The 24648-nt window shown below is 51.2% G+C and overlaps 7 protein-coding genes across 7 annotated transcripts; 4 read left to right on the forward strand and 3 right to left on the reverse strand.

Moving 5' to 3' along the window:
* Positions 1-266: 266 nt before the first annotated feature.
* Positions 267-1398, reverse strand: BJX67DRAFT_374398 (mitochondrial 37S ribosomal protein mS38; the record flags this gene model as incomplete). Its single annotated transcript, XM_071031546.1, has 2 exons — positions 267-967; positions 1044-1398. 2 exons carry the CDS (start codon positions 1396-1398, stop codon positions 267-269), a joined length of 1056 nt encoding a protein of 351 aa, XP_070882604.1.
* Positions 1399-2278: 880 nt separating this feature from the next.
* BJX67DRAFT_384475 (guanine nucleotide-binding protein subunit alpha) lies at positions 2279-3593 on the reverse strand (the record flags this gene model as incomplete). Its single annotated transcript, XM_071033675.1, has 5 exons — positions 2279-2620; positions 2682-2940; positions 2996-3159; positions 3221-3405; positions 3461-3593. 5 exons carry the CDS (start codon positions 3591-3593, stop codon positions 2279-2281), a joined length of 1083 nt encoding a protein of 360 aa, XP_070882605.1.
* A 4218-nt stretch (positions 3594-7811) lies between these two features.
* Positions 7812-11063, forward strand: BJX67DRAFT_390385 (M13 family metallopeptidase; the record flags this gene model as incomplete). The annotated part of the gene is made up of 6 exons (XM_071034630.1): positions 7812-8448; positions 8509-8747; positions 8811-9313; positions 9370-10471; positions 10529-10929; positions 10986-11063. Exons 1-6 carry the CDS (start codon positions 8411-8413, stop codon positions 11061-11063), a joined length of 2361 nt encoding a protein of 786 aa, XP_070882606.1. The 5' UTR covers positions 7812-8410.
* A 983-nt stretch (positions 11064-12046) lies between these two features.
* BJX67DRAFT_239476 (uncharacterized protein) lies at positions 12047-12766 on the reverse strand. The gene has a single exon (XM_071026066.1). The coding sequence runs from the start codon at positions 12525-12527 to the stop codon at positions 12165-12167; it is 363 nt and encodes a 120-aa protein (XP_070882607.1). The 5' UTR covers positions 12528-12766; the 3' UTR covers positions 12047-12164.
* Positions 12543-18194, forward strand: BJX67DRAFT_239435 (mitotic regulator LTE1). The gene is made up of 3 exons (XM_071026065.1): positions 12543-13379; positions 13463-17766; positions 17828-18194. Exons 1-3 carry the CDS (start codon positions 13006-13008, stop codon positions 18076-18078), a joined length of 4929 nt encoding a protein of 1642 aa, XP_070882608.1. The 5' UTR covers positions 12543-13005; the 3' UTR covers positions 18079-18194.
* A 251-nt stretch (positions 18195-18445) lies between these two features.
* BJX67DRAFT_239686 (DIL and Ankyrin domain protein) lies at positions 18446-21922 on the forward strand. Its single transcript, XM_071026068.1, has 4 exons — positions 18446-18935; positions 19193-19632; positions 19716-20120; positions 20191-21922. Exons 1-4 carry the CDS (start codon positions 18764-18766, stop codon positions 21724-21726), a joined length of 2553 nt encoding a protein of 850 aa, XP_070882609.1. The 5' UTR covers positions 18446-18763; the 3' UTR covers positions 21727-21922.
* Positions 21923-22577: 655 nt separating this feature from the next.
* BJX67DRAFT_239792 (uncharacterized protein) lies at positions 22578-24626 on the forward strand. Its single transcript, XM_071026070.1, has 2 exons — positions 22578-22600; positions 22921-24626. The coding sequence occupies exon 2, from the start codon at positions 23047-23049 to the stop codon at positions 24469-24471; it is 1425 nt and encodes a 474-aa protein (XP_070882610.1). The 5' UTR covers positions 22578-22600; positions 22921-23046; the 3' UTR covers positions 24472-24626.
* Positions 24627-24648: the final 22 nt, after the last annotated feature.

Consider the following 24648-nt stretch of genomic DNA (forward strand, 5'->3'; position numbering starts at 1 on the left):
GCGGTAGTCCAGACCTACAAAACATATGGATGATGTTGTCTATTGATGTGCAAGATGAAGGCGTAGTATGCAATACGTACAAAGCATGAGAGGCAAAGAATGGGAATAGCCAAACGGATCAGGATAAATTATGGATCTCTTGGAAACAACGTTCTAAGGATAGAATACCGAAGGAGGATCACGACCAACAGCTGCAATCGGAGACTCCGGTAAGTAGAGAAAGAGGGATAACTGGCCAAGCGGAGCGACATATGTGAGTCATCCGATTAGGCCTTGTCAAGCTTCCGTCTCAGGGTTCTCGTCCTGCGGAGGAGCTTCTTGAACTTGTGCTTCTTCATTTTCAGCTTGCGCCGCCTTTTTGTGCTGAGTGCGTGCATAGATGCGTTGTTCCTCGCACGTTCAATGTAGGTAGTCTCCGAGTTGTGAGGGGCATCGATAATAGCTTCGGCTTCGTCAGCACCAGGGGCTTCCATACTCCGAGCTTGGATGAACGGGGTCGTATGAGCCTCGTACGTCTTGCTTCCATCGGAATGTGTGGACTCCTGAATAGTCAAGACAGTCGAATAGCTCGAGGTCTCTTGTGATTGGTGTAGGTCTCCAGATTGCGCGGCAGTAGCTTCGTTCGGCTCGTCGAAAGGAACAGGGGGTGGCGGCGGGTTGAAAGGGCGAAGACGTTTCGTCATTTCCTCCACGGATACCTTCAGTTCGGACATGTCCAGCCCATCGAACTGGCTTCCCTCCACCTCGAAAGCACTCATGTGGCTATCGTTCTCGGCAAGGTGGTGGGCGGCGTTCTCCATGGAGCTGACAGCAGATGAGAGGGTGAAAATCACATCGTCCGCCCCACCCTTCAAAGGCAGCCTGGAGACGAATATAGAGTCAAATGCTTCAGGGCTAGAGGGCGGAGGAACAGTCGTAGAAACGGATATAGGACGGTGGATGGAAAAAAATGAAGCAATATGGACATCTAAGCGAAAAATATATGGTCAGCATGTTCAAGGGCGCCAATCGAAGTAGACGGGAATATATCCAACTCCACCTACCATGCGGCTGCAAATGCTGTGTTGAGGGGACGCTGGGGAGTCTTGAAAAAGCTCCAGGCTGGTTGGACTTGGAACTAGTACGGCTACTGCCGTCCTTTCCCCTTCGCCTTGAAGACTTGCCTTCGCGCTTTTCCTCAGAGTTTACTCCTTTCGTAGGTGTTTGGGAGGAGGCGTCAAATCTCCTCGAGCCATCACTCGGCTTGGAGGATGACGAGGAATACCGACGTTGACGTGCTTGGGTTGTCCGGACGATACATGCAGAGGACGCAGCAAGACCCTGGCTGGAAGAGCGACATAAGCCAGGCGCTGAAACAATTGGCGCCCATACGGCCCGGCGCAGTGAGGAGGAGAGCATGTTTCGTGATCAAGGCGTCCCAGGAAGCCCGAAGACGATGTTGTCCAGGACAAAGATGGCGCTCATGAGGCGAAATCGAAGTTGCTGATCATGCGGAACTCGGATTAGGTAAGGCCCAATCCTAATGCCTCAGGCATAAGGCAACGAAACAGTCAAGTGACCCCCCGGGTTGGAGGTTACTACAAGTTAACTTACAGCGTTCAAGTGAGTAATGTAGCTAAAATACAGACCAGCGGACAGAATTCTGCACACTTGGTATCTCAAAATATCCATTCGAACCCAACATCCGCAAATCTTCCACTCCAACCATCACTTCTGACTATCAACCCGATCCAGAGTCTCTCGCAGGGTTCGGTGTGATATCCCGTCGAGTGCTTTCCCGATAGCCCGTCGAGGGAGCTCCAAAACATATTGAGACGATATCTGGGGAAGAGATTAACGCGGGACAACACGAGGCTTGATGAATAAATGAAAAGACGGCAACGGAGGAGTAAAGATTTGAGTTAATGAGTCTCGATGGAGAAAGAAGGTAAAGAAGATTCGTTAAGGCATGTTAGAGCATTCTGACGGACATCAAAAATAGCTGGTATCGATCAGCATTATATAGCAAGTGAGCCCCTCGCTAGACCGTAGAGAAGAAGAGTTGCCAGGCAGTACAAGCTTTTGCACAGAATAAATTGGAAAGGGAAGTGCAGCACAGACAATAACCTCAGTCAGAGAGTATAAATGCGTTGAAGACATATATAGAACATAGAGAGCCCGAGAGAAGGTATGCAAATCGGAGGCCAAACGCTCGGGATAATGCAATGGGAATCAAAATGCAGATGTTTTGTGATGAGAATCTCATGACTGCTGGAAACTTCATCCAATGAAAGGCAATTCAAAGGATGAGAGTATGAAGATTCTTCTGAATAATCATATCCTGGACTGAGTCCATGGTAGCCTTCAACAATGTTGTGTCCGTAGCATTAGTGTAGTGAATGTAGATCTCTCGGTCAGGAACTCGATTGATACCTCGGAAGCGATCAGCGAAGTATTTAGCAGCAGCATCGAAATCTGTGTTCGAGTCACTGTAATCCGGGAAGTGTTTCGATATCGGCGAAATTGCTAATTTATCCTTGAACAGATCAATCTTGTTGAGGAACAAGATGATGGGCTTTCGTTTGAACCATTCGCCATTCACCAAGGACTCGAAAAGCATCATCGCCTCATGCATTTGGTTCTGACCGAAAGAAGGGGATAAGCAACAAGCCAATGAGCGCAGCAAGGGGACCGTTACTTACAGCATTTTGGTCCTCAACCAAACACTGGTCGTAGCCAGACAACGCAACCATAAAAAGAAGGCACTGAACACCTTCAAAGCAATGGATCCATTTTTTCCGCTCAGAACGTTGCCCACCAACGTCCATCATGCGGAAGTTCATCTGCCCGAGCTCGAACAGTGTTTCCGTAATACCCGTCGTTCGTAAACGCGCCTGCAACATATCTTGATTGTCAGGAAGCCATCCAGGCGCAAATATCCGGTCCAGTGAATTGAAGAAACTGCGTTATACTTAGTGTCCGGCTCAAAATGCATTATTAAAACGGCACAGCTTACTAATTTAGATTGTCATGGAGAGCGAACTCATGCCCTTTGGAGACAGCTTTCTGAATGCCCCCATCGTTCCACATCTCAATCATTGCGTCACGAACTTTGAGGTCGGAGAATGCCTCGTCGATACCCACGTCAGGTTCCAAATTGTCTATGAAATCTGCCAGAGGCTAACACCACAGCTTCATGTTAGCACACAGACAGAAGGTTATGCAGGCTAGCTGGACTAACTCGTGTTTCTTGATGTTCGAAGTCAAGATTCTCCGTTCGCAAAATCTCTAGGAGAACTTTGAAGGCAACCACGATGTTCGAGTATATGACCGCTCGCGTCTGGCGTCGTTCATCTTCAGGAAATCCTCTCGAGTGAATAATGCGCATTTGTTTGATTATAGTTGATTTCCCCGACTCGCCAGCACCTAAGAAGCCCAATAAGTATGAATTGACCTTAAGACAAGTCGACTTCATGCGCACCAAGAAGGAGAATTTTGATTGTCCTGTCCATCACTTTCTTATCACTCTTCAAGGCCTTTTCTATCCTAGCATTTCGCTGAATAGCTTCCTTCTCTTCCGCCGCGTCAGCGGGCTTTGAACTCATACAACCCATTGAGGATGGTTAGGTGGGGTTACGCAAGTCGATATCACACGCGCCAGGCGACTGAGCATCAGAAAATCAGTCAGCTATAGCTTCAGAGTGGATGTGCATCTGGCGTTTAAACAGCAATTGCAATATTTGTCCAGGTGAATCAGGGATGTCCTTGAATGGCGCTAAATTGCTGCTCAAGGAGGGGCAATTGAGACACAGATTGAAAGCTGATCCGAAACCCAAGTTTCAATTCCAGTTTCTCTGGCTTTTTCTTGGGGTCAGAAGGTGAGAGGGACAGAAAGAAGCAAAACTACCAACCAGGATGCGGACAACCAGAAGCCAGTGAGAACTTATCCAATATGGTTTCAAGCGCCCACTCAAATCCTGACGATTCAATGTCTTCCAATAAAGCACACTGGCAAACCAAGCGATATCACAAGCTTTCTAGCGTCCCGGTACAAAAGTCCAAACCGTCACCCTCCAGTGCTGGAAAATTCCCTGATCAAAGAAAAGTTGCAGCGTATCCGGGGGGAGAGTCGGATTCCCAAGGTACGACGTCGCACTTTCCAGCCGGAAATGTGGCAGTTTTCGGCGGGTATAAGCACCGAGCGCGGGTCGGACGCAGAAACAACGGGTTGCGGTAGTGGTCGAATCAATGTTCAGGACAGTGAATATCGGACGGTCATCCGGAGGCAGACGTCCTTAGGGGGTTGGCAGAGCAGTAAAGACGGTAACAAACTCGGATACCTGAAGCAGAAGCGCTTGCGAAATGATCGCAACCAAGACCAAGCTCCTCTTAACGGTAAGTTGTAGTGAAAATGGACGGTTTGCGCGAGGGAGAAACGCAGCGGAGAGCAACGGGACAAAAAGATCGCAACTCAGCAGAGTTGATGAAGGGACATCTCCAGACGATAACGAGCGCAGGGGAGTGAGGAGGAAAAGGGAGAATTCAGAAAGATATTCTAGAATGGATTTTCGAAGATTCACTGCAGGAAGAAGGAACAAAGGGAAAGATTCCCGTCGGAGCGTCGCGCAACTCCTGGGTTGTATTGATGCGTCCGATCAGCGGAGGGGGCATTCAAAGTCGCCGTCGGGACAAGGAACGGAGCACTAAGGGCTTTGAGGAGGAGCCATTCCCGTGCTGTGGAAGATCAAGAGAGCAAGAAAATAATAATAATAATAATATAATCGTAATAATAATTCAAGGAATGATCCAGGAACGGCGAGGACCAACGATAGGAGAGTCAACGAGAGGAGAGGACCATCTGGGGGGCAGCTAGTCTGGTTAGCTCCCTGTTAGTCAGTGCTAGGCTGACGGGAGGAGAATCCCACAAGCAACTCTCCTCCCGCTTCCGTCTTAGCCATCTTTCTCAAGCCTCTTGAATGGCTCGGTTCTCGACCTTCATCCACTTTCTTGGCGCTCTTGAGGAACCTCATCTTTTGGTTGACAATCTGACATAATCACATTCATCGCGACTTGCAGAAAGACCCACCCTTCATGCAATTCTGGAGCTCTTCATGGTGAAAAGAACCACTCCCTCACTTCGGCAGGGCTTGATTCTCAAGATTGGAGGTTCCCAAGGCCGGTCTTCTATCTCGTTACCTAGACACGAACCCTCCAAAGCATGTCTTTTCTCCATTTTTGAGGCGAAACCGCAGGACAAGCAACTCATTGAGTGCCAATTCAGACCTCCTCACGAGTCAGGATGGGTTCCTCAAGCCACCCACCCCAAACCCCAACCTGAACAAAGGGGCCAAGACCGACTGCTGCTCATTGTGTTTCTCATTGTCAGCGGCAGTCTTTAAGCCTCACAAATGACAATTGGCAAGAGGTCACGCCCTTCCAAAGATAAAGCAAAACCACTTACCGACCCTGAACCGATGGCCAGCGTGCGCCAAGAATTGCGAAGCCACGAGGCCAGGCTTTAATGTTGGGCCATTCTCCTTCCTTGATTGACATTTCCTCTGCTGCTGACAGGATGCAGTGGGCAGGCAGGTCGACGAGGAACCTCGGACAGTGCTGAACCCCTTCGGGGAACCTTGGGCCTTGGACTCCTGAAAGCACGACCGATCTCTCTCCGATCAGGATTTGAATCCTGTGCTTCTCGTTTGACAAAAGTCGCTTATCTGGCGAGACATCAAACAGCTGCCGAGGGCATCCAGACGCTTTTAAACTCGTTCGCAATGTGGATCGAATCCTCCCTTGCGCCCTCCGTATTCATTGCAGCTGTGATCCCCCTCTCATGTGTCAGTGCCCCATACCTCTGCAAGCCGCCCAAAGTACGTAATATTTTCAGCCGACGATCTCCTGGCGCTACCGCAGCTGTTAACCAGAAAGAAAAAGAGAACAGGGTGGATAGCATGGTATCGACATTATCAAGTCGTGGCTCCGAGCATATTAAGTTCACAATGGGATGGAGCGTCGAATTATCGAAGACAGGGATACTGATGAGCTGTTCCTGAAACGAGGTGGATCTTCTTACTTCCGACCATCCGGTTTCATCTCTTTGACGGACAAGACGCCGTCTTCCCACTAAGGCAGGGGAAGCCCAATTTTTTCCTCTCATTCCGGGGTCGTCGAAGGCACCCATGCAACCCAGTGTTGTTTCTCTCCCAAGCATGGTGCTCGCAAACTTTGGGGTTCCTCGTCATTGGAAGACACTATTAACTCGTTCTGGGAAAATGCACTCCTTCGCTGATCCCAACATTCTCGTCTCTCCCTGCTTTTTCTCTGCTTTGTCTCCGATGCCCTCTCGAGTTTCATGCCTGCACTTTTGCCGTCGAACCATTTCCACCAGTTAAAGGTCAATAATGCCTGCGACTATCCGAATCTGCTCTTGTCCTGACTCACGCCAAACTTCAACAAAGACATCGATACGAGGGAGAATCGAATTTTTGGCTCGGTCAATCAGTTAACTGGGATTGCCCAGTCCTCCAGGAACTGGCTGGGGGTTGGTCGGGGATTGTCATCTTGAAGAGAGGAGCGGCAGACCGTCCTCCCAGCAGCAAGCCCTGGGAGGACTCAGCCGTTCGCGCTGGTCTGACAAATAATGTCAACCTTCAGGTCTCTCCTCCAGCGCATTCTTGGTGTCTCATGGAGGAGTATCGTCAGATTCACTACCTTGGACATCTTCGGAAGACCAACTAAAATAGTTCAATGAATTAGAGGACCTCCATAGCTGACTGGCAGTGCTGAACTCCTCGTTCTGGACTTTGTCCCTTAAGGATTGTGCTGTCTCCAAGCTTCCGAAAATCTCCACAATCAGCCACAATGAGCCATGCATGGTCTCAGCGGGAACTCCGCATCCTGCGTGTGGCACTCTCTCAGTGCCTGGCGTCACCAGGGACTTCGCCAAAACCCATCATGCGATTCAAACGCCCGCAGAGAATCACGTCTTGTCGTTACCCCGCTGTGACCCAATGAGTTCATGGTTTCCATCTCTCCAAGACCAAACTCAGCATTCGGGAACCTCTCGGGTTCTATACTGACGAATAGGCTCGCATTGTGAAAACTATGAAGTAACTTTGGAAGAACCTAGCCTCGTGCCAGTGCAAAGGTGATGTATAATAATAACCAGCTCAATTCGCGGAGCAGTCTAGGGCAGCGGCAGGTTAAACCAAGAACCAGCTGACCTGGTATTGCGTGCTCCCAAATTCCTATCAGCGTTCGATTTGGGGGGCTTTGAGGACGACTCTATTTTTATGCCGCCCCTGGTTCATCCAACTATGCCCACCCCTCGGCTGTCGCAAGCCAGGCATGCGCTTGGTGCGATTGTGCGTATCCTTAGAGGAATACATCCCTTTTCGCAGGATCAATTCTGAACCGTTAATCTCTGGATTGGGATTCCGAACCTTGATTGTTATCCCATGGACTGTCGAGCTGAGCTGCGCTGGCGAAGTCACGAGGCCAAAGCCTCGCGGGTCGGCGTAACTCGACAAACCCCCCACCATGACTATGGGAACTTGAGCGCCTGGGTCCACAAACCTGAGGCCACTCCTGGGTCTTCCCCAACGTTCAAGCCTTTGCAGTATCTACAGACTGCCGGTGCTATTCATGAGAGGGAGTTGTATATATATCTCGGTTCTATCGATGCTTACCCAGCCAGATCTGAATTTGAACCATTATAGATACTTCGGTATGGCAAAATCAACTGACTGCATGCACTCAAAGTAAGGTATATACTAGGGGAAAGCCTTCGGATTGTTTTCTGCCGCGCTTTAGAGAGGCCAGAGTCGCGATACTCTTACTTATGGAAGCTGGAATTTGCCGAATCCTTGTTGAGTCTGTGGAAGCTGAAAATGTCGCTCGTCAGACTTTAGAATCATTGGTCATTCCCAACGGAACACAAGGCCTGGGACCTGAAGCTCCCGCCGGACCTACTGCAAGTATGCATACCTCTCACGGAGACTTTTCGAATGGTTAGCTTGCTGCTCTGGAAGATTTAGAGCCGTCAAAGGCTTGGATACCAAAATCTTTGCTGTGCCTGAGGGCCACCACAACTGAATAAACAGTTTTGGCCACTCGCAATGAATAAAGCTGATCATGGTCCACGGGATCAGCTTGTGGCACAATTCTTTATTAGTTACCCTCTGCGACGTCACCTGTGTCAAGCCTGGATCCGCATTGATGACCCACAAATCATCCGCAGATCCATTGATTACTCAGCTTACGCCATGCCTGGGACGGAATCAATAAAGGAATAAACGAAACGTCACCTTGGGGAAGACTCCCTGTCACGTCCTTGTGGAAGGGCCTGAGGTGGACGTATGTCGGCACCTAACATCGCATTTATCAACATACATCCTCTGGATGAGACTTTAAGGTCTTAATCGACGAAATGGGCCACCCAACTGGTTTGGCGAAGCTGCTCATGAGGTGAGTCCGACATGGCTAGTCTGACAAGTCAAAAATCGGGAATGACGTTGACTCAAGCAGCGACGAAGGCTCCGAGAGCGCCTCTCTCCTCCAAGACTATGATGAAACACAGTTCGAAAAGTGCCCCGATCTCCATGGAGACTCTAAGAATGCAGCTATACACCATCCGCGATCCTCCAGATCTCGCAGTTGCAGACCAAGCCTATCATGGTTTTCCTCCACGGTCTGCCATGTCATGTTGTCGACCTTGGGTGTTTTTTTGCTGATTACTGTTGGATTTCTTGGATCGCTCCTGATGAGTATGTTTCCGTTGACTTTCCGCGCTTTGCGTACATTGCTAACGTGTTCCTGCCATGTCTTAGAGGAACCACCCACTCAGGATGGCCCACACGCCGAAGCCCCTACTATCTGCCAGACTGCCGAATGCGTTCATGCTGCCTCGGAAATTCTCAGCAACATGGATCCAAACCACGCCGATATCGATCCTTGCACGGACTTTGACCAGTATGTCTGTGGCGGCTGGAGGGAGCAGCATGACATGCGCCCCGATCAGGGAGCTATCTTCTCTGGGACGTTCATGCAGGAAGTATCCCAGACGCGCCTTCGTCATCTGCTTGAGGCATCTGAACCGTCGAATCCCGATGATTTGAACATTTTTAAAAAATTAAAGGCAGCGTATACAGCGTGCCTGGACGAAGAGACTGTCAATAGGCGTGGAAAGCAACCCTTGAATAGTATGTTGGAGGAGTTGGAGGGAGTATATAGTAGTGGCTCCGCTTCGGAAGGGTCCGAGGCCGGGCTAACCGATGCCGTGCTGTATCTTACGAAGTCTGGTGTTCGTGCTCTTGTAGGCGCGTTTGTTTCGGTAAGCTTCACAACCGCCCATGACTATTCCACAGCTGGACTGACATCGCTCCGTAGCCCGATGATCGGGATCCGGATACCGTTGTAGTTTTTGTCACGCCACCTCGAAGGATTGGCCTTCCAGCTAGGGAGTACTATAACGATACGAAGACTGTGACCGACTACACCACCGTTGTTGAGAAGGTCCTCGGTGGTTTCGTCGACGACGGCAAGCTCAAGCAGCATGTCGCAGATGTTATAGCATTTGAATCGAAACTCGCGAACGTGACCCCAGATACGCAGACCCAGGAAGATGTCACGAAATACTATAACCCACGCACACTCGGGGAGACCCAGTCGCTTCTCCCTCAGGTTTCGCTATCTGACATCATTTCGGACCTCGCGCCGTTGGACTACAAAGCCGATCGCTTGATCGTTGGCTCCCCATCATACATGGAATCGCTGTCGAAGATCATAAAGGAAACTCCGAGAGAGACCATCCAGCTCTTCTTCAAGTGGAAAATTATCCAAGCATATGCAGAACACATTGAGGACCCAGTAATCAAACCTCTACGTGAATTCAATAACGTGCTAGCTGGTAAAGATCCTCAAGCTAAGAAGGATCGGTGGCGGAAGTGCATTAGCACTCTGGATAGTGATCTGGGTTGGATCCTAAGCCGCTTCTATGTGTTGAGCGCATTCTCGGAAGAATCTAAGAAACTCGGGGACCAGATCGTCTCTGATATCAAGGACCGCTTCGTGTATACCTTGGACCAGACCGGCTGGATGTCGCCCGAGGTGAGGAAACTGGGAATTCAAAAAGTTGGGAACATTGTGCAGAAGATTGGATATCCTACAAAAAGTCCTGATGTGATGGATCCGGTGGACGTGGAGAAATATTATCGAAGCCTGTCTATCTCGAATGATACCTTTTTCGAGAACGGGGTCGCTGTCGCGAAGTTCGACGTCGAGAAAGATTGGTCAAAGCTGGGGAAGCCAACAGATCGAAACGAGTGGGGTATGACTGCTCCTACGGTTAATGCATACTACAACCCTCCGGGCAATGAGATCGTTTTCCCGGCTGGAATCATGCAACCCCCAGTCTTCTACGGCCCTGCTACTCCTTTGTACTTGGCGTATGGAGCATTTGGAGCGGTGAGCGGGCACGAACTCTCTCATGGTAGGTTCTAGACGCTTAAACAGATAGATTATGATTTTGCTGACGCGTGAGCGATAGCGTTCGATTCCACGGGAAGGCATTATGATGAGACGGGAAACTACACGGATTGGTGGGATGAGAAAACGGTAAAAAGTTTTACGGAACGTGCGCAATGCTTTGTCGACCAATATGCCGAGTTCACGGTCCCTGGAAAAGACTCGGAGCCGTTGCACGTCAATGGCCGTCTCACTCTTGGTGAAAATATCGCGGATGCCGGTGGTCTCGCAGCGGCGTACCATGCTTGGAAGAAGCGCGACGAGGCTCACCCAGACCCTCAGCTACCTGGTCTCTCCGCATTCAGCAAAGAGCAGCTCTTTTTCATGTCGTTCGCAAATTGGTGGTGCAGCAAGACGACACCAGAGGCCGCCCAAGAGGCGATTTACAACGATCCCCATGCGCCTAAGCCGGCTAGAATAACCGTGAGTTCCCCTGCGGACTAGTGTTCCTCACCTCAACTGAGTTAACCGTACAATAGGGAACAATGGCGAATTCTCTCGAGTTCCAAGAGGCGTTCAACTGCCCGAATAAGAAAGCTACTTGCAAGCTCTGGTAGATGTAACCGGAAGCGGGAAATCTGCTTGTATAGTACACAAAGATGTTGCGATATTGTATGAGTGTAGTTGGAATGAATCCTTCTGATTATGGATATATGTGCAGTCTGTTCAATCTTCTCCACTTGATCACCAGAGGTTTGACACCTCTGTTGTAGGCCTGCTCGCCGACATCAAGACCAGGGTTGTTCCTTCACTATCATCTTGATCTCGACTGATTGGCTACGCCCCGCGATCGGAAAATACCTCGCTGGAGCTCTGTTCCGAGGAGATCGACAGAGTACAGATTCCCCTCACCGACAGAGTGGAAATCGGAAACATATCCGTAGGAGGAATAGCAGTCTGGCGAGCGCCTCACTAGCCAAAAAAGGCCTGGATGCGCCAACCAGGTGTTAGACTTGTTAGCAAGGACAAGAGCTGGTCTCGAAGCCAGAAGGCGCTTTCAACGGAGACCCGAGTTCATTGAGTTTCCGTCGTCTCGATGACGAAGATCGTGGATCGGCTCGATTCTCCAGAAAAAAGCAAACAAAGGGAATCATGCCTTCCACCCTGGCTTGTGACTCGTGCGATAGGAACCGACTTGTTGGTACGATCGTCGGGTCCGAAAGAGCGGGACAATGGGATGTGATGTGATGTATCATGCTCCCACTGCGGTTTCCGTGCTGATTTCCTTTGGAGAGCGTCATTTTCGCTGTTGGGGAGAGAGACTGAATTTGGGAGGTTTAAATGAGGGTATCGTTTCGTCCAGAAACTGGTCTTGCCCGTGTCTTTGTAGAGGTACTTCTCATGACTTTGTTGTTCACAGAAGCTGTGAGGAGAAACCTTCTTCAAGGTTGACTTTGCCTTTACCAAATCGGTCGATGGCATTTAACGGTTGCAAGTCTTTGGGATGAGCTATTCCTGAAAGGTTCGGACAGGAGAGCAGAGGTTCCCAAGACGACAGCAGTATGAACAAAGCACGATACGTTACCTTTGAGGACAACCCAAGAGGATCGTGCCTCAACGATTCTCGGACTCGTTGACCGATATTCTCGTCTTCAGTTGTACCTGTCCGCTGGTGGAGCTTTTCAGCTTTTGCTGGACCCGGTCAGCTGCCACCAACATCAATACGAGCTCTTCTCTCTGCAATTTGATTGATGCTCATCCAGCTTCTCATCGAGATCCTCCCGTCCGCTCCTCGGACCGATCAACGAGATCCTCCTTTGTCCAGATAAGAAAAAATAAACCGAAAATGTAAGTGAGGCGACCACGGGTCCTTCTCCCCTCCCTTTAAAAAAATTGGCGCACCCTCCTCGCCTTTCCCGCGCTTTGGTTCCATGGACGGAGATATTTAGGCTGCTTGAGCATCCCTCCCCCCGGCCTTGGGTTGAGCTGACACTCGCAGCTGCTGTGGGCTGGTTCCGCTCTCCTGGAACCGCCGTTACACAGACAAGCAAAACAAATCCGACTAGTTCGCTCTCGCGCATCTCGTCTCGCGGCCGTCTCTCGGCCTTCTCACGCCTTCTACCACGCGGCTCCTTGGCTTCCCCTTGCCTTTTTTCTTTCTCTTTTATTCCTTGTGTCTTGGTCACATCGTCACCGTCCTGTTACTGTCTTCCTAATTCTGGATCGCCAGCTCTTCCTCCTGTCAGACTCGTCTCCGTTCTGCCCGTCGGCCCAAGCCTTAAACGAAGGTCCTCGTCATCGCCGAGCGAACCGCGTCCATGTCTGCGATTCGTTGCGTATAAACTCAGACTCCGGCTGTACCTGGGTCATGTCGTTGCACAGGCACGCATTCGCATCCCCCCTTGCGCTATTCATCCCTCCGTACCCTCTCATCACCGGAGTTCTCCGGTAAGAAGCATAAGAACTGCAAAAAAAGAGCCCCCGCCATCCAGGAGGAGCGAACGTGCCTGCGCTGGGGCACCTGGTCTGCGATTTCTTTGCACAGCATCGTTCCGCGCCATGGGACCCAGTGCGGCTGGTTTCGACCATCCTCCCAGGAAGTCGGAGGAGGTGCACTTGAGCCATTCCTCTACTGTTTCAAGAAGCAAGCCCGACACACCTACGAAAGTCCCGTTCGTCACGTCTCTACGACGCGCCCACACCGTCGCACAAGGAAGAAACATCGCGAGGAAGACAAACATTGGCTCAAGGGCGACAGTGGAAAAGCCAACTCTCCCATTACTACGCACGAAGGACAGTCACGAATTGCTCCGACGGCGATCGTTCAAACACCTTGGATTGCAAAAGCTTTCGCGTGAAACCTCTACCAGGGCCAGGGAATCAAGCCACTTTACGGTTGGAAACGTTGGTCAAAATGGGAAAATTTTCCTCAGGTGCGATCTGCCCTCTGTTTCTTCTTGTGCATTGCTTGGTCTCACAGACATTGAGCAAACGCGTTAATCTCCCTTAATTTTAGGCCGGTTCGAAATGCGTCTCTCAAGAGATCTCGTCGTACAGAAGCGTCCCCTCCAACTAGCGAATTGAAGCTCGACTTCCTCCAGTCACAAGGACAAGGTGCTTGGTATGGGAAAAACAACCTCTCGCGATGGTCTAATTCGCAACTGTCCGAGCTACGCTTTGAAGGGAAGGAGGATAATGAAGACACTGCGTCGGTAGCCTCAGATCTCTCGCGTTCTCCTTCACACCGGCAACTTCGTCAGCGTACTTTGCAGAGATCATATTCCTTTTCCACGATCTCGGAACAGCGGTCTGTATCTCGTGCAGAAGAGGGGAAGGAATTTCGAGTTGTCATCGACCGGCCGTATGATAGACCCAAGTCGACGGATGGATCTTCCCTTCAACAGCTAGAGGTTCCCATATCGGACTATCACTTGGGTATCGCGCGGTCTCATACCACGAACAGTAATCTACAAGGCTCTACGCAATCGAGGGAAGCATGGAATCCAAGCACCACTCCCAACACCTATTTACACGACCCGGCTGGCCCTTCGTTCGCTCCTTCGATATTCTCTGGCGTGTCTGTTATGGACTTGACACGAAGTGCTGCCGTTAGCCCCGATCCGGTCGTGTATGATCCTGGGGACTCCATTGAGCCGTCAATTTTCGAAAAATTGGTGACAGTGATGGACGACGAATCCGTAGTCCGTTACGTTCCAGGCACTAAAGATATCAGCGCTGCGACACCTGCGCGTATCGTTGCACAAATATCTTCCGAATCCTTCATGGACTATGATCTTGTATCGGATTTCTTCCTCACTTTCCGACCTTACCTTACTACTGGATCTTTGCTTTCTCTTCTACTTGCACGCCTACAGTGGGCCATAAACCGTCTGCAGGAGGATGGGAGAATCATCAGAATCCGCACATTTGCAGCACTGCGCCATTGGATCCTGAACTACTTTGTTGACGACTTCGTTCCTGACTTCAAGCTACGAGCCCATTTCTGTGAAACGATCAATCGTCTATACGACAGCGTCAAGGCCCGCCAGGATGGTGGAATGAGTGATCTAAAAATCCTCATTGATCTTAAGCGATGTTGGCATGGGAAGTGTTCTGCCTACTGGGATATTCCCGAGCATTATATCCCGTATAATAGCCCGGATCTGCCCATTGGCCCGGGTGGTGATGAGCCTACCGTTGGCGGCGATTTACAAAACGTCGCCCCTACTCACAGCACTCAGATGCCCGGTGTAATGGCAGCCGGAAACACTTCATTACCTGTACATCACGAGCGAAATGATTCCTCCGCTACCGCAAAGAGTATGCCTGTCTCAGCCGGCAGTGACTGGAGTGCCCCTGCGATTTCGTGTTCATTGCCGCCCAAGTCTCCAAAACGCCATTCGATTCCTTTCTCACCAACGAAGGTACCACGCCCCGTGCCGGTTATACCAAAGCAATTGGGCTCTTCTCAGGGGCCTAGCTCTCCTCTGTCACCGATTGGCTCGAGACGTCTTCCATGCTATGGCCATGCGCACAAGCGCAGTGGGAGTTTCTCAGACTCGTTTCGAGATGAAAGAGCGCCGATATCGCTCCCACACTTTGATACGAAAAGTTCCTTCTCGTCCCACGAACCATGTTACCTTGGTAACTTGATACGCGGTGAACTGTATCCTCCGGTGGAATCGTACATGACTATGATGGCGCCTCCCTCCCCACCTCTTCCCTCTTTGCCCACCGGCGTGCGCATTGATCGTCGTAGCACTGTGGAACGGCCCTCACAGCCCGCGCCTTCCGCCTCGGGTGTAAAGACGATAATTGGCTCTATACGTCGAGCTTTACACAGCAAACAGCCGGCACCCCACGTGTCTCCACGCCCTGTAAATGGTCCTTCAACGAGGGGAAAGACTTCCGCCCTACCGACAAATGTCGCCTTTGGGTCAAATCTCTATCGGGACAAAAAGCTTGTCCCCCCAGTGAAGAAACCGACTAGGTTTGACCTTCTCTGCGAGGAGGCTTTGCGGCAATATCGCCTGGCTTCTGGTGAGTATCCTGACTCGGGAGCTGAGAGCAAGGGATCCCAACAACATACGGGCCAGATTCCTGTCCTAAGACCTCAGTCTCACCTTGTGCCCCATGATGCAGGCGCGCAACGTCACTTGACGGGTGGCAGCGAATCTATAGTCATTGTGGATGATACAGGTATTGGGGCCCCTGTTATGACCGGAGGTGTTGGGATGCAACCGGTGAGCCTTGATCAACCTCCTATGTTTCTCACGAGTGGGAGTTCTCCTGCAACGCCGAGAGCGCGGACCTTTTTTTCCTCATCCCGGGGATCTACACTTGGTGACGAATATTCACTACCAATATTTTATGACGAAACTAGCCAATCCCGCAGGGTTTCAACGTTTCATGGTCCGTCTGGGGAGCCTGCACCGCGGAGATCTTTCTCCTTAGAAAGGAGGTCTTCTTTCTGGAAACCGTCGCGCTCTGTCCGTCTTCGGAAATATGCCTCCTTTCAGAGCGGATTCTCGAGATCTGATGCTGCGATGGAGAATGAATCTGGAGCTTCAGTAGCGGACTCCAGCATTCTCAATCTTGCGGACAAGCAAGCAGGACCTACTCTTCGAAGGCGACCTGGAGGCGATTTACGTCGAATGCGCCATGGCGTCGGTGCTCAAGCTTATCCGGATTCAGCCTCGATCTGGTCTGACGTAACTTATAAAAGTTCTATGGCGGCCAGTACCGCTAACACCATCGAGAATGCCACCTCGAGACCACAGACGAGCCTCGTACCTCCGAAACCTCGATTTTCCCTACTGAAGACACACTCATCTCAGCTCATCCGGCGCTCTTTCGAATCCGCTCTTGCACGGTTTGCGCAGATCCCCGATGATGAGGATGGGGGAATTGAGTCCACACTTTTGAAGCTTGAAGGTAAATGGAAGGGTCAGCCTACAGACGAGCAGGGAGCTGCTATTGTTGGTCCTAGTAAGGCTCGAGAGCGCTTTCACGGTCTAGGCAGTGCCCGCGAAGCCCCAATTGACCATCGCGATTACTACCCACGCTCCAGTACACCTTCAAACAGCCACCAGAACCTGGGAGAGAACCTGACTTACTCGCAAGTCCAAGCACGCATACTCACCACGGGGCCATACTCGGAGTCAGTCGTTGGCTCGGAGGATTCGTACAACTCTATACCGCTCCTTGAGCGAGGGTTGAGTGATGAATCGATGAAGAAACTTGTAGCAGATCAACACCCTGGCTACACTCCTGCGCCATCACAGAACGCGACCTACGCGAATTCCTCGGATCTTGAATCATCACATGCATCCATTGACATGGTGAAGAAAACAGAGAGTATAAAGCGTATTCCGCGAGGATCAACTCTCCCTGTACCAAACGCTACCAGCTCGAAGTCCCGTCCATCTCGCCTGTCTGGCCTTTCATCTGAAGTTTCTGCTGACCTCATTGACGTAAATGAGGCTGCGGAAGCGCGGCTGTCGTTTGATACACGAAGTCTCGGCGAGTCGTCGCTTGAGATACCTCCACATCCTCTTGCGCACCCTCCTTCGCCTCCGATGACCGTACAAAATCATCGATCCCTACACTCATATCACGCTTCCTTGAACCCAAATATGGCAGGGGCCCAACCTTTGACACCTGATCCGTCACCGGTAACCAAAGCCATAAAGCGGACAAATATCCGGTCACTTGACATGCAACATGTATCTGGCGATATTCTTCGCCGATCCGAGTCGGATCACCCACCACCAGGACTTGCAACGGCCCCAGAGTCGCGGCACGTGCCGTTTATCCTCGCATGCGAATCTCATATTCTGGCGCAACAGTTCACATTGGTCGAGATGGCTGCTCTTAGCGAGGTGGATTGGAGGGATCTTGTTGATATGGGGTGGAACGGCGGGCCACCGTTTACCACAAGTTGGGTGCAATTCCTTGTGGATGAAGAGCGCCGCGGTATTGACCTAGTGGTCGGTCGCTTCAATATTATGGTCAAATGGGTCCTGTCAGAAATCGTCCTCACACTCGATATCCATGACCGGGCACGCACGATTGCCAAATTCATTCACACAGCGGCCCACGCACGAAGAATTTGTAATTACGCCACCATGTTACAGATTGCTATCGCCCTCACTTCCACCGACTGCTCTCGTCTCCAGAGCACGTGGGATCTCGTGTCAACCGAGGATAGACGTGTATTGAAAGACATGGAGTTCCTCATCCAGCCCGTGCGCAATTTTCATGATCTTCGAGTTGAGATGGAGACTGCAAACGTGCAAGAAGGCAGCATTCCGTTTGTTGGTCCGTATTCTCCATTGCCATGTTACGTGTCTTTAGGATGTCTACTAACTCAAACCGACAGGGCTCTATATTCATGACCTCACGTATAATGCGCAGAAGCCGGCGCAGGTAGCAGCGACCCGGGAGGGAGAGCCGCTGGTCAACTTCGAGCGCTACCGGACCACGGCCAGGATCGTCAAAAGCCTCCTTCGGCTAATCGATGCGAGCACGAAGTACAAAATTGAACCGGTACCCGGTGTTATTGAACGTGCGCTCTGGATTGCGTCGCTATCCGAAGAGCAGATTCAAATCCGCAGCAAGCTATTGGTGTAAACAAAAGGATGAACCTGACTGCATACAGGCGCGATTTATCAGATCTACGGCCGTCTTGATAGTCGACTTGGTATATATATACCTTCTGCATAATACCCCTCGTCTTTCCTAGTCTTTTGGCGTTTAGCGACCGATATCCCTGATGAACTTGTGATTCGCACTCATGAAGGGGACGATTTGTCCCGTGGATCTAATGTATAGTAGAACGTCATTTGCCGCACGGTGTTTCGTTTAATTGAGTTGTGATGATGCCTTTTTAATATTTGAAGTCCGGGCGTGGCCTTTCTGCGGATCGGCAATGACGATGAGATCTGAGAGTCTGGTGGGATAAGTCAACGACAAGAACAGCTGAAACTATCAACGGACCCTGGTAACTATTTCTGAAACCTCAAGCCCAGGAAGTTGGGGCAATGGAGGGAATCATTTCCTAGCCTGCTTCGGAACTGCATCACTGGCACTCTTGATCTACGTAGTCGTTGTCAATCATCGTCAGGAACACCACAACTCTCCCTCCTCTTCTCTTCCCCCCCTTCTTTTCCCGGCAACTCCACCGCCCTTGTCGCGGTTGCTATCGGTCGATTTAACTGTCTCTGCCCCAATATCCTCCTCATGGAGCTAGTGCTCCCTTCATCGAGTCTTCCGCCCCTCGTCGACTCCTGATCCAGATTCGATCCAGCAGACGATCATGGATTCTCCCCGCGGAGGTTCCCCCGCCGACTTCGACCACGAGGCCGCTGATTCGAATTTGTCCGAGGTCGATCCTAAGAAGCTTCCAGATGACTTACCGAAATCTTTAGACGACCGTCGTTCCTTTCCGGAAATGCAGCCGGAGACGGAGATGTATGATGCCTGGCAAGGTTCGCAGATTCCATTCTTCCCGCCCCTCTGCAGCGTTTGTATTTCTCTCCCTTCATTTGATGGATGCACGAGTTGGGGGCTGTACTTTGTTTGTCCTGCTTGTTGAAGCAGAGGTTATTGTGTTGGGGAATTGTGAATACGCGCGTGATGTCCCTTTTGGAAGGGGAAAGGAGGGGGGTGTCTTGCGGAGAACTATGATCCCCTTGCTGAGAAATATTTTGTATCGCTAACCTATATCTTGGATATTTTGGTACAGGCCAATCCCAATTCCTTACTCCGGTCACCGCAAAACCTCTCAGCTTCAGTCTCGCTTTGGACGACCATTCACATGACGATGAGCATACGTTACACGCACACCATGGACGAGGCATCGGACTGTCTGCCGATGATGACAATGAGTCAACGACTACGGCTCGACTGGAGGATAGCGATGCTCGATTGATGGAGATGCTTGCTGCGCAAGCTGCCCACCGCGAGGTAGACTCCCTGGATGCGAACGAAGAAAAGATTGCAGCGGATGAAAACTTTACGGAAGTGCGAAAGAGAGAGGTCTTACAACGAAGCTTGAATATGGCTGCTAGTAATGGTGATGTCGAACGTGTACGTAGATTGGTACAAGGGAAAGCGAAAGAGTACGTCGACGTGAATATGCCTGACGAGGAAGGCACGGTGCCGTTGATATATGCCAGCTGTTTTGTATGTGATTTGACTTCGTCCAATTTTCCTGGGTTTCACTTTTATGGCGCTTGGCACCGACCTTCTTAACTGACGCATTATAGGGGCACCAAGATGTTGTTGCAGCGCTCCTTGACGCTGGAGCGCACGTTGACCAGCAAGACCGGAATCAGTGGAGTGCCTTGATGTGGGCTATGACCAATCGGCACAAAACAATAGCGAAGATACTCCTCGACCATGGGGCGTCGCCGGATATCAAGTCCTCATCTGGGGGAACTGCGTTCGATTTTGCTCAACCTGGAAGTGAGATATCCGAGTACCTACACGAGAACGGATATAGCTTTGGGCCGAGCGCTATAGAGGACGATTTCTATGATTCGGGTTTTGCGCACGGCCGATTTGAGGAGGAGATCGCAGAAAACGAAATGAAGCGTCGCATGATGATGGAAGAAAGTGCGATCAATCTGGAAGTTGATCTGTCGAGTTTGGGGTTGGATGAGAAATTCGATGTAAGTAGAATTGTTGAGATGATAACAGTGGGTATCAGGCTGACTGTGCGGGCTCTTATTTTCTGTGCAGTCTCAAGACGAGGAAGAGCTGGAGGAGGAACAGCAAGAGTTTGTCTGGGATCGATGCCTGAACGACCAGATGTTCGTCTTTCAGGAGAGCGAGCTTGAGAGGATCCTGACTATAATCATCACAAACATGACTCCCCAAAGATCACCATCACAAAAGCCGGTCCCTGCCAATCTCCTCTTTCTTAGTGCGCGATACGCCCACTATCACGCAAGCCCGGATTTACTCGCGACGCTGTTGGTCTCAGCAACAGACAAGATCAACGACGTTGTTGAACGTTACCAATGGGACATGACGATCCTCGCATTCTGGATTTCGAATGCCACCCTTCTCCTTCACTATCTCAAGAAAGACGCGGGCTTGGTGGAGTCGACCGTGGAGTTCCAACTGCATTTGGCTGAGCTCATCAATGAGATCTTCATTCTCATTATCCGCGACGCGGAGCGCCGGATGAACAAGGTGCTGGATTTGGCTATGCTGGATCATGAAACCATTCCGGGACTTGATGACATTCCCTTCCAGAATGAGTGGAAGCTTTTCCGCTCCAAGAACAAGTCTAGAGTCCCTGAGCCCGCTGAGAATCAATTTCGACCACCCTCTCCAAGGCGTAGAGCGCAGATTTCGCCTCGCAACATTACATCTCTTCTCTCATCAACGCTCTTCGTCCTCGACCTCTATGACGTACATTCCGTCATCACCACCCAGATTCTCTCGCAGCTCTATTACTGGTTGGGGGCGGAGCTCTTCAACCAGATAATATCCACGAAGCGGTACTTGGCCCGGACGAAGGCGATGCAGATTCGCATGAATGTCTCGACTCTGGAGGATTGGGCGCGTACCAACAATCGACAGCCAGAACACTATGAGAACGGGTCCACGACATGCACGGGCGACAGCACGATGGAGTCCGCTCGTAAGCACTTAGCACCGGTGATCCAGCTCTTGCAGTGGCTCCAGTGCTTCTCCTCACTGGGAGATGATTGGGAGTCCCTCATCAACACCTTACTTCAGCTTCAAGACCTCACCCCAGCCCAGCTCCTTCACGCGGTCAAATCATACCGACCAGAAGTCGGAGAGAAAGGGCTTAACAAACCCGCGATGAAATTCCTGGTTGAGCTCCAACGGGATCCGGAGCTGTTGTTCAGGGAGCAGTTACGGATCGTTCAGGCTAAAGCAGATTCACTGGCCCCGACCTCGGCGCAAGCTCCTGAAGGACGTCCTCAGACTCCCCGCCAGGATCAAGCTCCGTCGACGTCTGACGTGTCGGGCTCGCCCAACGCCTCTACCGCTTCCATCGCATCACCTGGTTCGAGCGCAGCCTCTCCACGGCCGGGGGCATCCTCTCGGATTGACGAGCGGAATGGGGCAAACACCGTGTTTCTGGATCCCGCACTCACGCTTCCCTTTTCGCTCCCGACTAGCACGGATATGTTGATCAGCTACGGGGCAGGATGGGGCGGGACTAACCGAGAACGGGCGCGCAAGTACATTCCAACGGTACCACCAGAGGTCTTGACCCGATTCGATCGTGACGGCTGAGCGGGGGAGGGGTGGATGCATTCAAATATAGAGCGTTGATGGATGCGTGGCGTACTTCTTTATTTCGCTCATAATAATGACGAATCTACGACATAGAGGACTCAGATCTAGCGTTGGTAGCAACTCGCAACAATTTCCAAATGGAAAAAAATATTCAAAGAAGACGCAGAAAGAACTGGCTGAGGAGCTCCCGGGAACATTGACTTCATATAGGGATAATCATTTGGATTACTTGAAACAGACCGGACACACGACAGAAAAGTCTTGACATTTTAGATGAAACAAGCACTGGAGGGGCAGGAATGATGATCAGACACAGAGGAAGAGCAGGGGATCAATTGTTCGAATGTTTCGAGACTAAAATAATCTAACCAGATTGCCGTGCGTTGGGTTTATATTATTGGGACTTTTCCCACCCAGGAACGGAAGAAGAGGCTGGACTTTGGGCAGGCAATATTAATCGGAGCAGGCCCGATGGAGACATCGCTAAACACTCCAAAGACGACCAGTACTTTCTCGGACATTTTCCTTTCCTTTCCTTTCTTTGTCTGAAGGCTCTGCTGGGGACAGGTGTCGAGATTACTCCACGTTCCGTTACCTCCAGTCGTCATCGCTGTCAGGCACCCTGGTCCACGCAATATGTCGTTGTGGTGACGAAAATAGAACTCCTAGTACGTTACCAATCGAGAGAAGAGGACTCTTTCACTGTATCTTTCTTTTGTTTTGGTGCCTTTCTGTTGTCGTTGACCTCCTCGCACCAGACTCCAGGCACCACCTGGTACCAACAGCAGCCTCAGGCAGCTAGGCAACACAGATATCGGGCCGCATGGTATACCCCGATCTGGCCTAGCTGCGTGGGGATTTTCCTGATCTGGTAAGAACGGCCTTCCTCTTTGGGTGCTTTCCCTTTTGGGCAATCTGGGGAGAAGAACTTCTCGTGCTTGACGATTCAGACTCCAGCAGGACTTCAATTCCTCTTCGTGCCTCCCCCTGTTTGATTCGTCTCTTCCAGCATGAGCTTGAGCTTTCAAGTGCTTCTTCTTCCCTTCCTTCAAATGCCCTGCGCTTGCGTCACTGCATGCAACTGTCAAAAAATGCAGCTGCAATCATAATACCTCGTCGATCTCTATCAATCAGTCTGCTACTTCTCTGTCATTGAGAGACATGCTACTCACCATCAACCCTTTCTCCCAGCATGGGAACCCAGGTTCTGATGATCATTCGCGTGTCCGCTACTCTATCTGTCCTCCGCGGTCTCCCCCGCCTTCCTCGTCTGACGCTCCCGCACCTGCGGCGCCTTCAAAGCCCGCGGACTCTTCGATGGACTCCTCTCGCGACCGCTTACCTCACCCTTCCTCCCTGACTCTTCCTCCGCCGGACGTCGGCTTCGCGACGATGGCCCACACTCCGACAAACCAACAGCTCCCTCCTCCTCCGGCACAATGGCAGAGCTCAGATGACGCTATGCACCATTGGCTCCGAGCTAAAGCCGAAGAGGACCGGAGGAAACAAGAAGAGGAGAAGACGCGCCAGGAGACTCTACGTCTCGAGCAGCGGAGGGTTGAGCAAAGTATGCTCAGGGATTCATTAATGGCGGGCATTCCTCCGCATATAATTCCGCTGATTTTTGCGGGAATCTCTCAGGAAGGGCTGCCCCAGCCTATCCTGGAGTTAACGCAGCAATACTTAGCTCAGATCTCTGGAACCCGCGGGCCTAATCCACCTGCTCCTCCTCCAGCTCGGCCCAATTCACATTCCCACTCTAGCTCCCACTCTCAGAGGGCCTCCATGCATACCCGGCAGGACTCGCATTCAGTTCCTCACAGCCCGTACCCCCCTCCAGCACAGAACGCTGTACCTCCTCCTCCAAACATCCTCCTGTCCCAAAATTTGCCGCCCAATGCTGCTACGCCTCATACCCCACAACAACTAAAAAGGACCTCAATACCTAGTGGGCCCCCGGATGCTCAGACGGCCGCGAATCGGTGGATGAATGCTGGCGTAGCCCAGACTCAGTCAGCCCCAATAAATATGGGCAATGTACAGTATGCCCCTGGCTCATCGCTTCCTAGTGCACAGGCCCCGAGGAGGCCTAATTCGCAGTCGCGTCGATCGCCTCCGTCTCTCTACTTCCACCACTGGGTACCTCCTGCTCAACCGCCATCCAGTGTAGCACCTGGAAAGGGCCCTCAAGAATCACCAGCAACCTCCAGCAACTCGCGTCGCTCTGAATACCAGAACTCTCCGGGGCGAAAGAGGAAAGCCCCTGGTCCTCATCGCCCGGCTCCTGTCCCGTCTTCTCGTTCGTCGGAGTCTCTTCCAGGGATCCCTCAGCTCTCTCAGCCGGGATCTCCGGGGGGTGATGAGCAGCAAGAAGGACGGTCAAGATACCACCGTCACCCTAATGATGATACGCCCGCCTCACAGGGGGATCGGCCTCTGCAGTACGTCGAAGTGGAAAATGCTGAGAGGATAAATCATACTCGGATCGACCCAGTTACAACGGCTCCTTCCCAACTCGCATCGGCCTCTCATACAAGTCCAAATTCCGCAGGCCAGGCACGAAGTGGAGATTGGCTACCGCCAGAGCAGACCGGCGAAAGTTCCCCTCGAGCACTTCGGGCTCCTGATGCGTCCAGTCCAGAGACCGGGCCTCGTGACTCTGACATTGAGACTAGTTCTCAACATTCTCACACCTCGGGAACTGCTCTTGTCCCCACACAACATAGCGGCGCTAGTCGATAAGACAGATAGTGCGTCCTATCGCCGCAATGCCTTCTTAACTTCCTTCTGGTAGGATGCGGAGACACTTGATCCAATGCCTGCTGGATTTACGGGTTGATGCAATGGCTTGACTTGTATCTTGAACCTTTGTGGACACTGCACTTCTCACGTCGTTAATATGGGAAATCAGCCTTTATT

Source organism: Aspergillus lucknowensis (genome assembly GCF_044049455.1).
Source record: "Aspergillus lucknowensis strain CBS 449.75 chromosome Unknown BJX67scaffold_49, whole genome shotgun sequence".
Lineage (NCBI taxonomy): Eukaryota > Fungi > Ascomycota > Eurotiomycetes > Eurotiales > Aspergillaceae > Aspergillus > Aspergillus lucknowensis.

Excerpts from the sequence above, each read along its gene's own strand:
- BJX67DRAFT_239686 (XM_071026068.1), top strand. The coding sequence starts at position 18,764 with ATGGATTCTCCCCGCGGAGGTTCCCCCGCCGACTTCGACCACGAGGCC. Across the intron at positions 19,633-19,715 it reads TGATATATGCCAGCTGTTTT|GGGCACCAAGATGTTGTTGC; the intron begins GTATGTGATTTG and ends GACGCATTATAG. Across the intron at positions 20,121-20,190 it reads GGTTGGATGAGAAATTCGAT|TCTCAAGACGAGGAAGAGCT; the intron begins GTAAGTAGAATT and ends TTTTCTGTGCAG.
- BJX67DRAFT_239476 (XM_071026066.1), bottom strand. The coding sequence starts at position 12,527 with ATGCGCGAGAGCGAACTAGTCGGATTTGTTTTGCTTGTCTGTGTAACG.
- BJX67DRAFT_239435 (XM_071026065.1), top strand. The coding sequence starts at position 13,006 with ATGGGACCCAGTGCGGCTGGTTTCGACCATCCTCCCAGGAAGTCGGAG. Across the intron at positions 13,380-13,462 it reads AATGGGAAAATTTTCCTCAG|GCCGGTTCGAAATGCGTCTC; the intron begins GTGCGATCTGCC and ends CCTTAATTTTAG. Across the intron at positions 17,767-17,827 it reads AGGCAGCATTCCGTTTGTTG|GGCTCTATATTCATGACCTC; the intron begins GTCCGTATTCTC and ends TCAAACCGACAG.
- BJX67DRAFT_239792 (XM_071026070.1), top strand. The coding sequence starts at position 23,047 with ATGGACTCCTCTCGCGACCGCTTACCTCACCCTTCCTCCCTGACTCTT.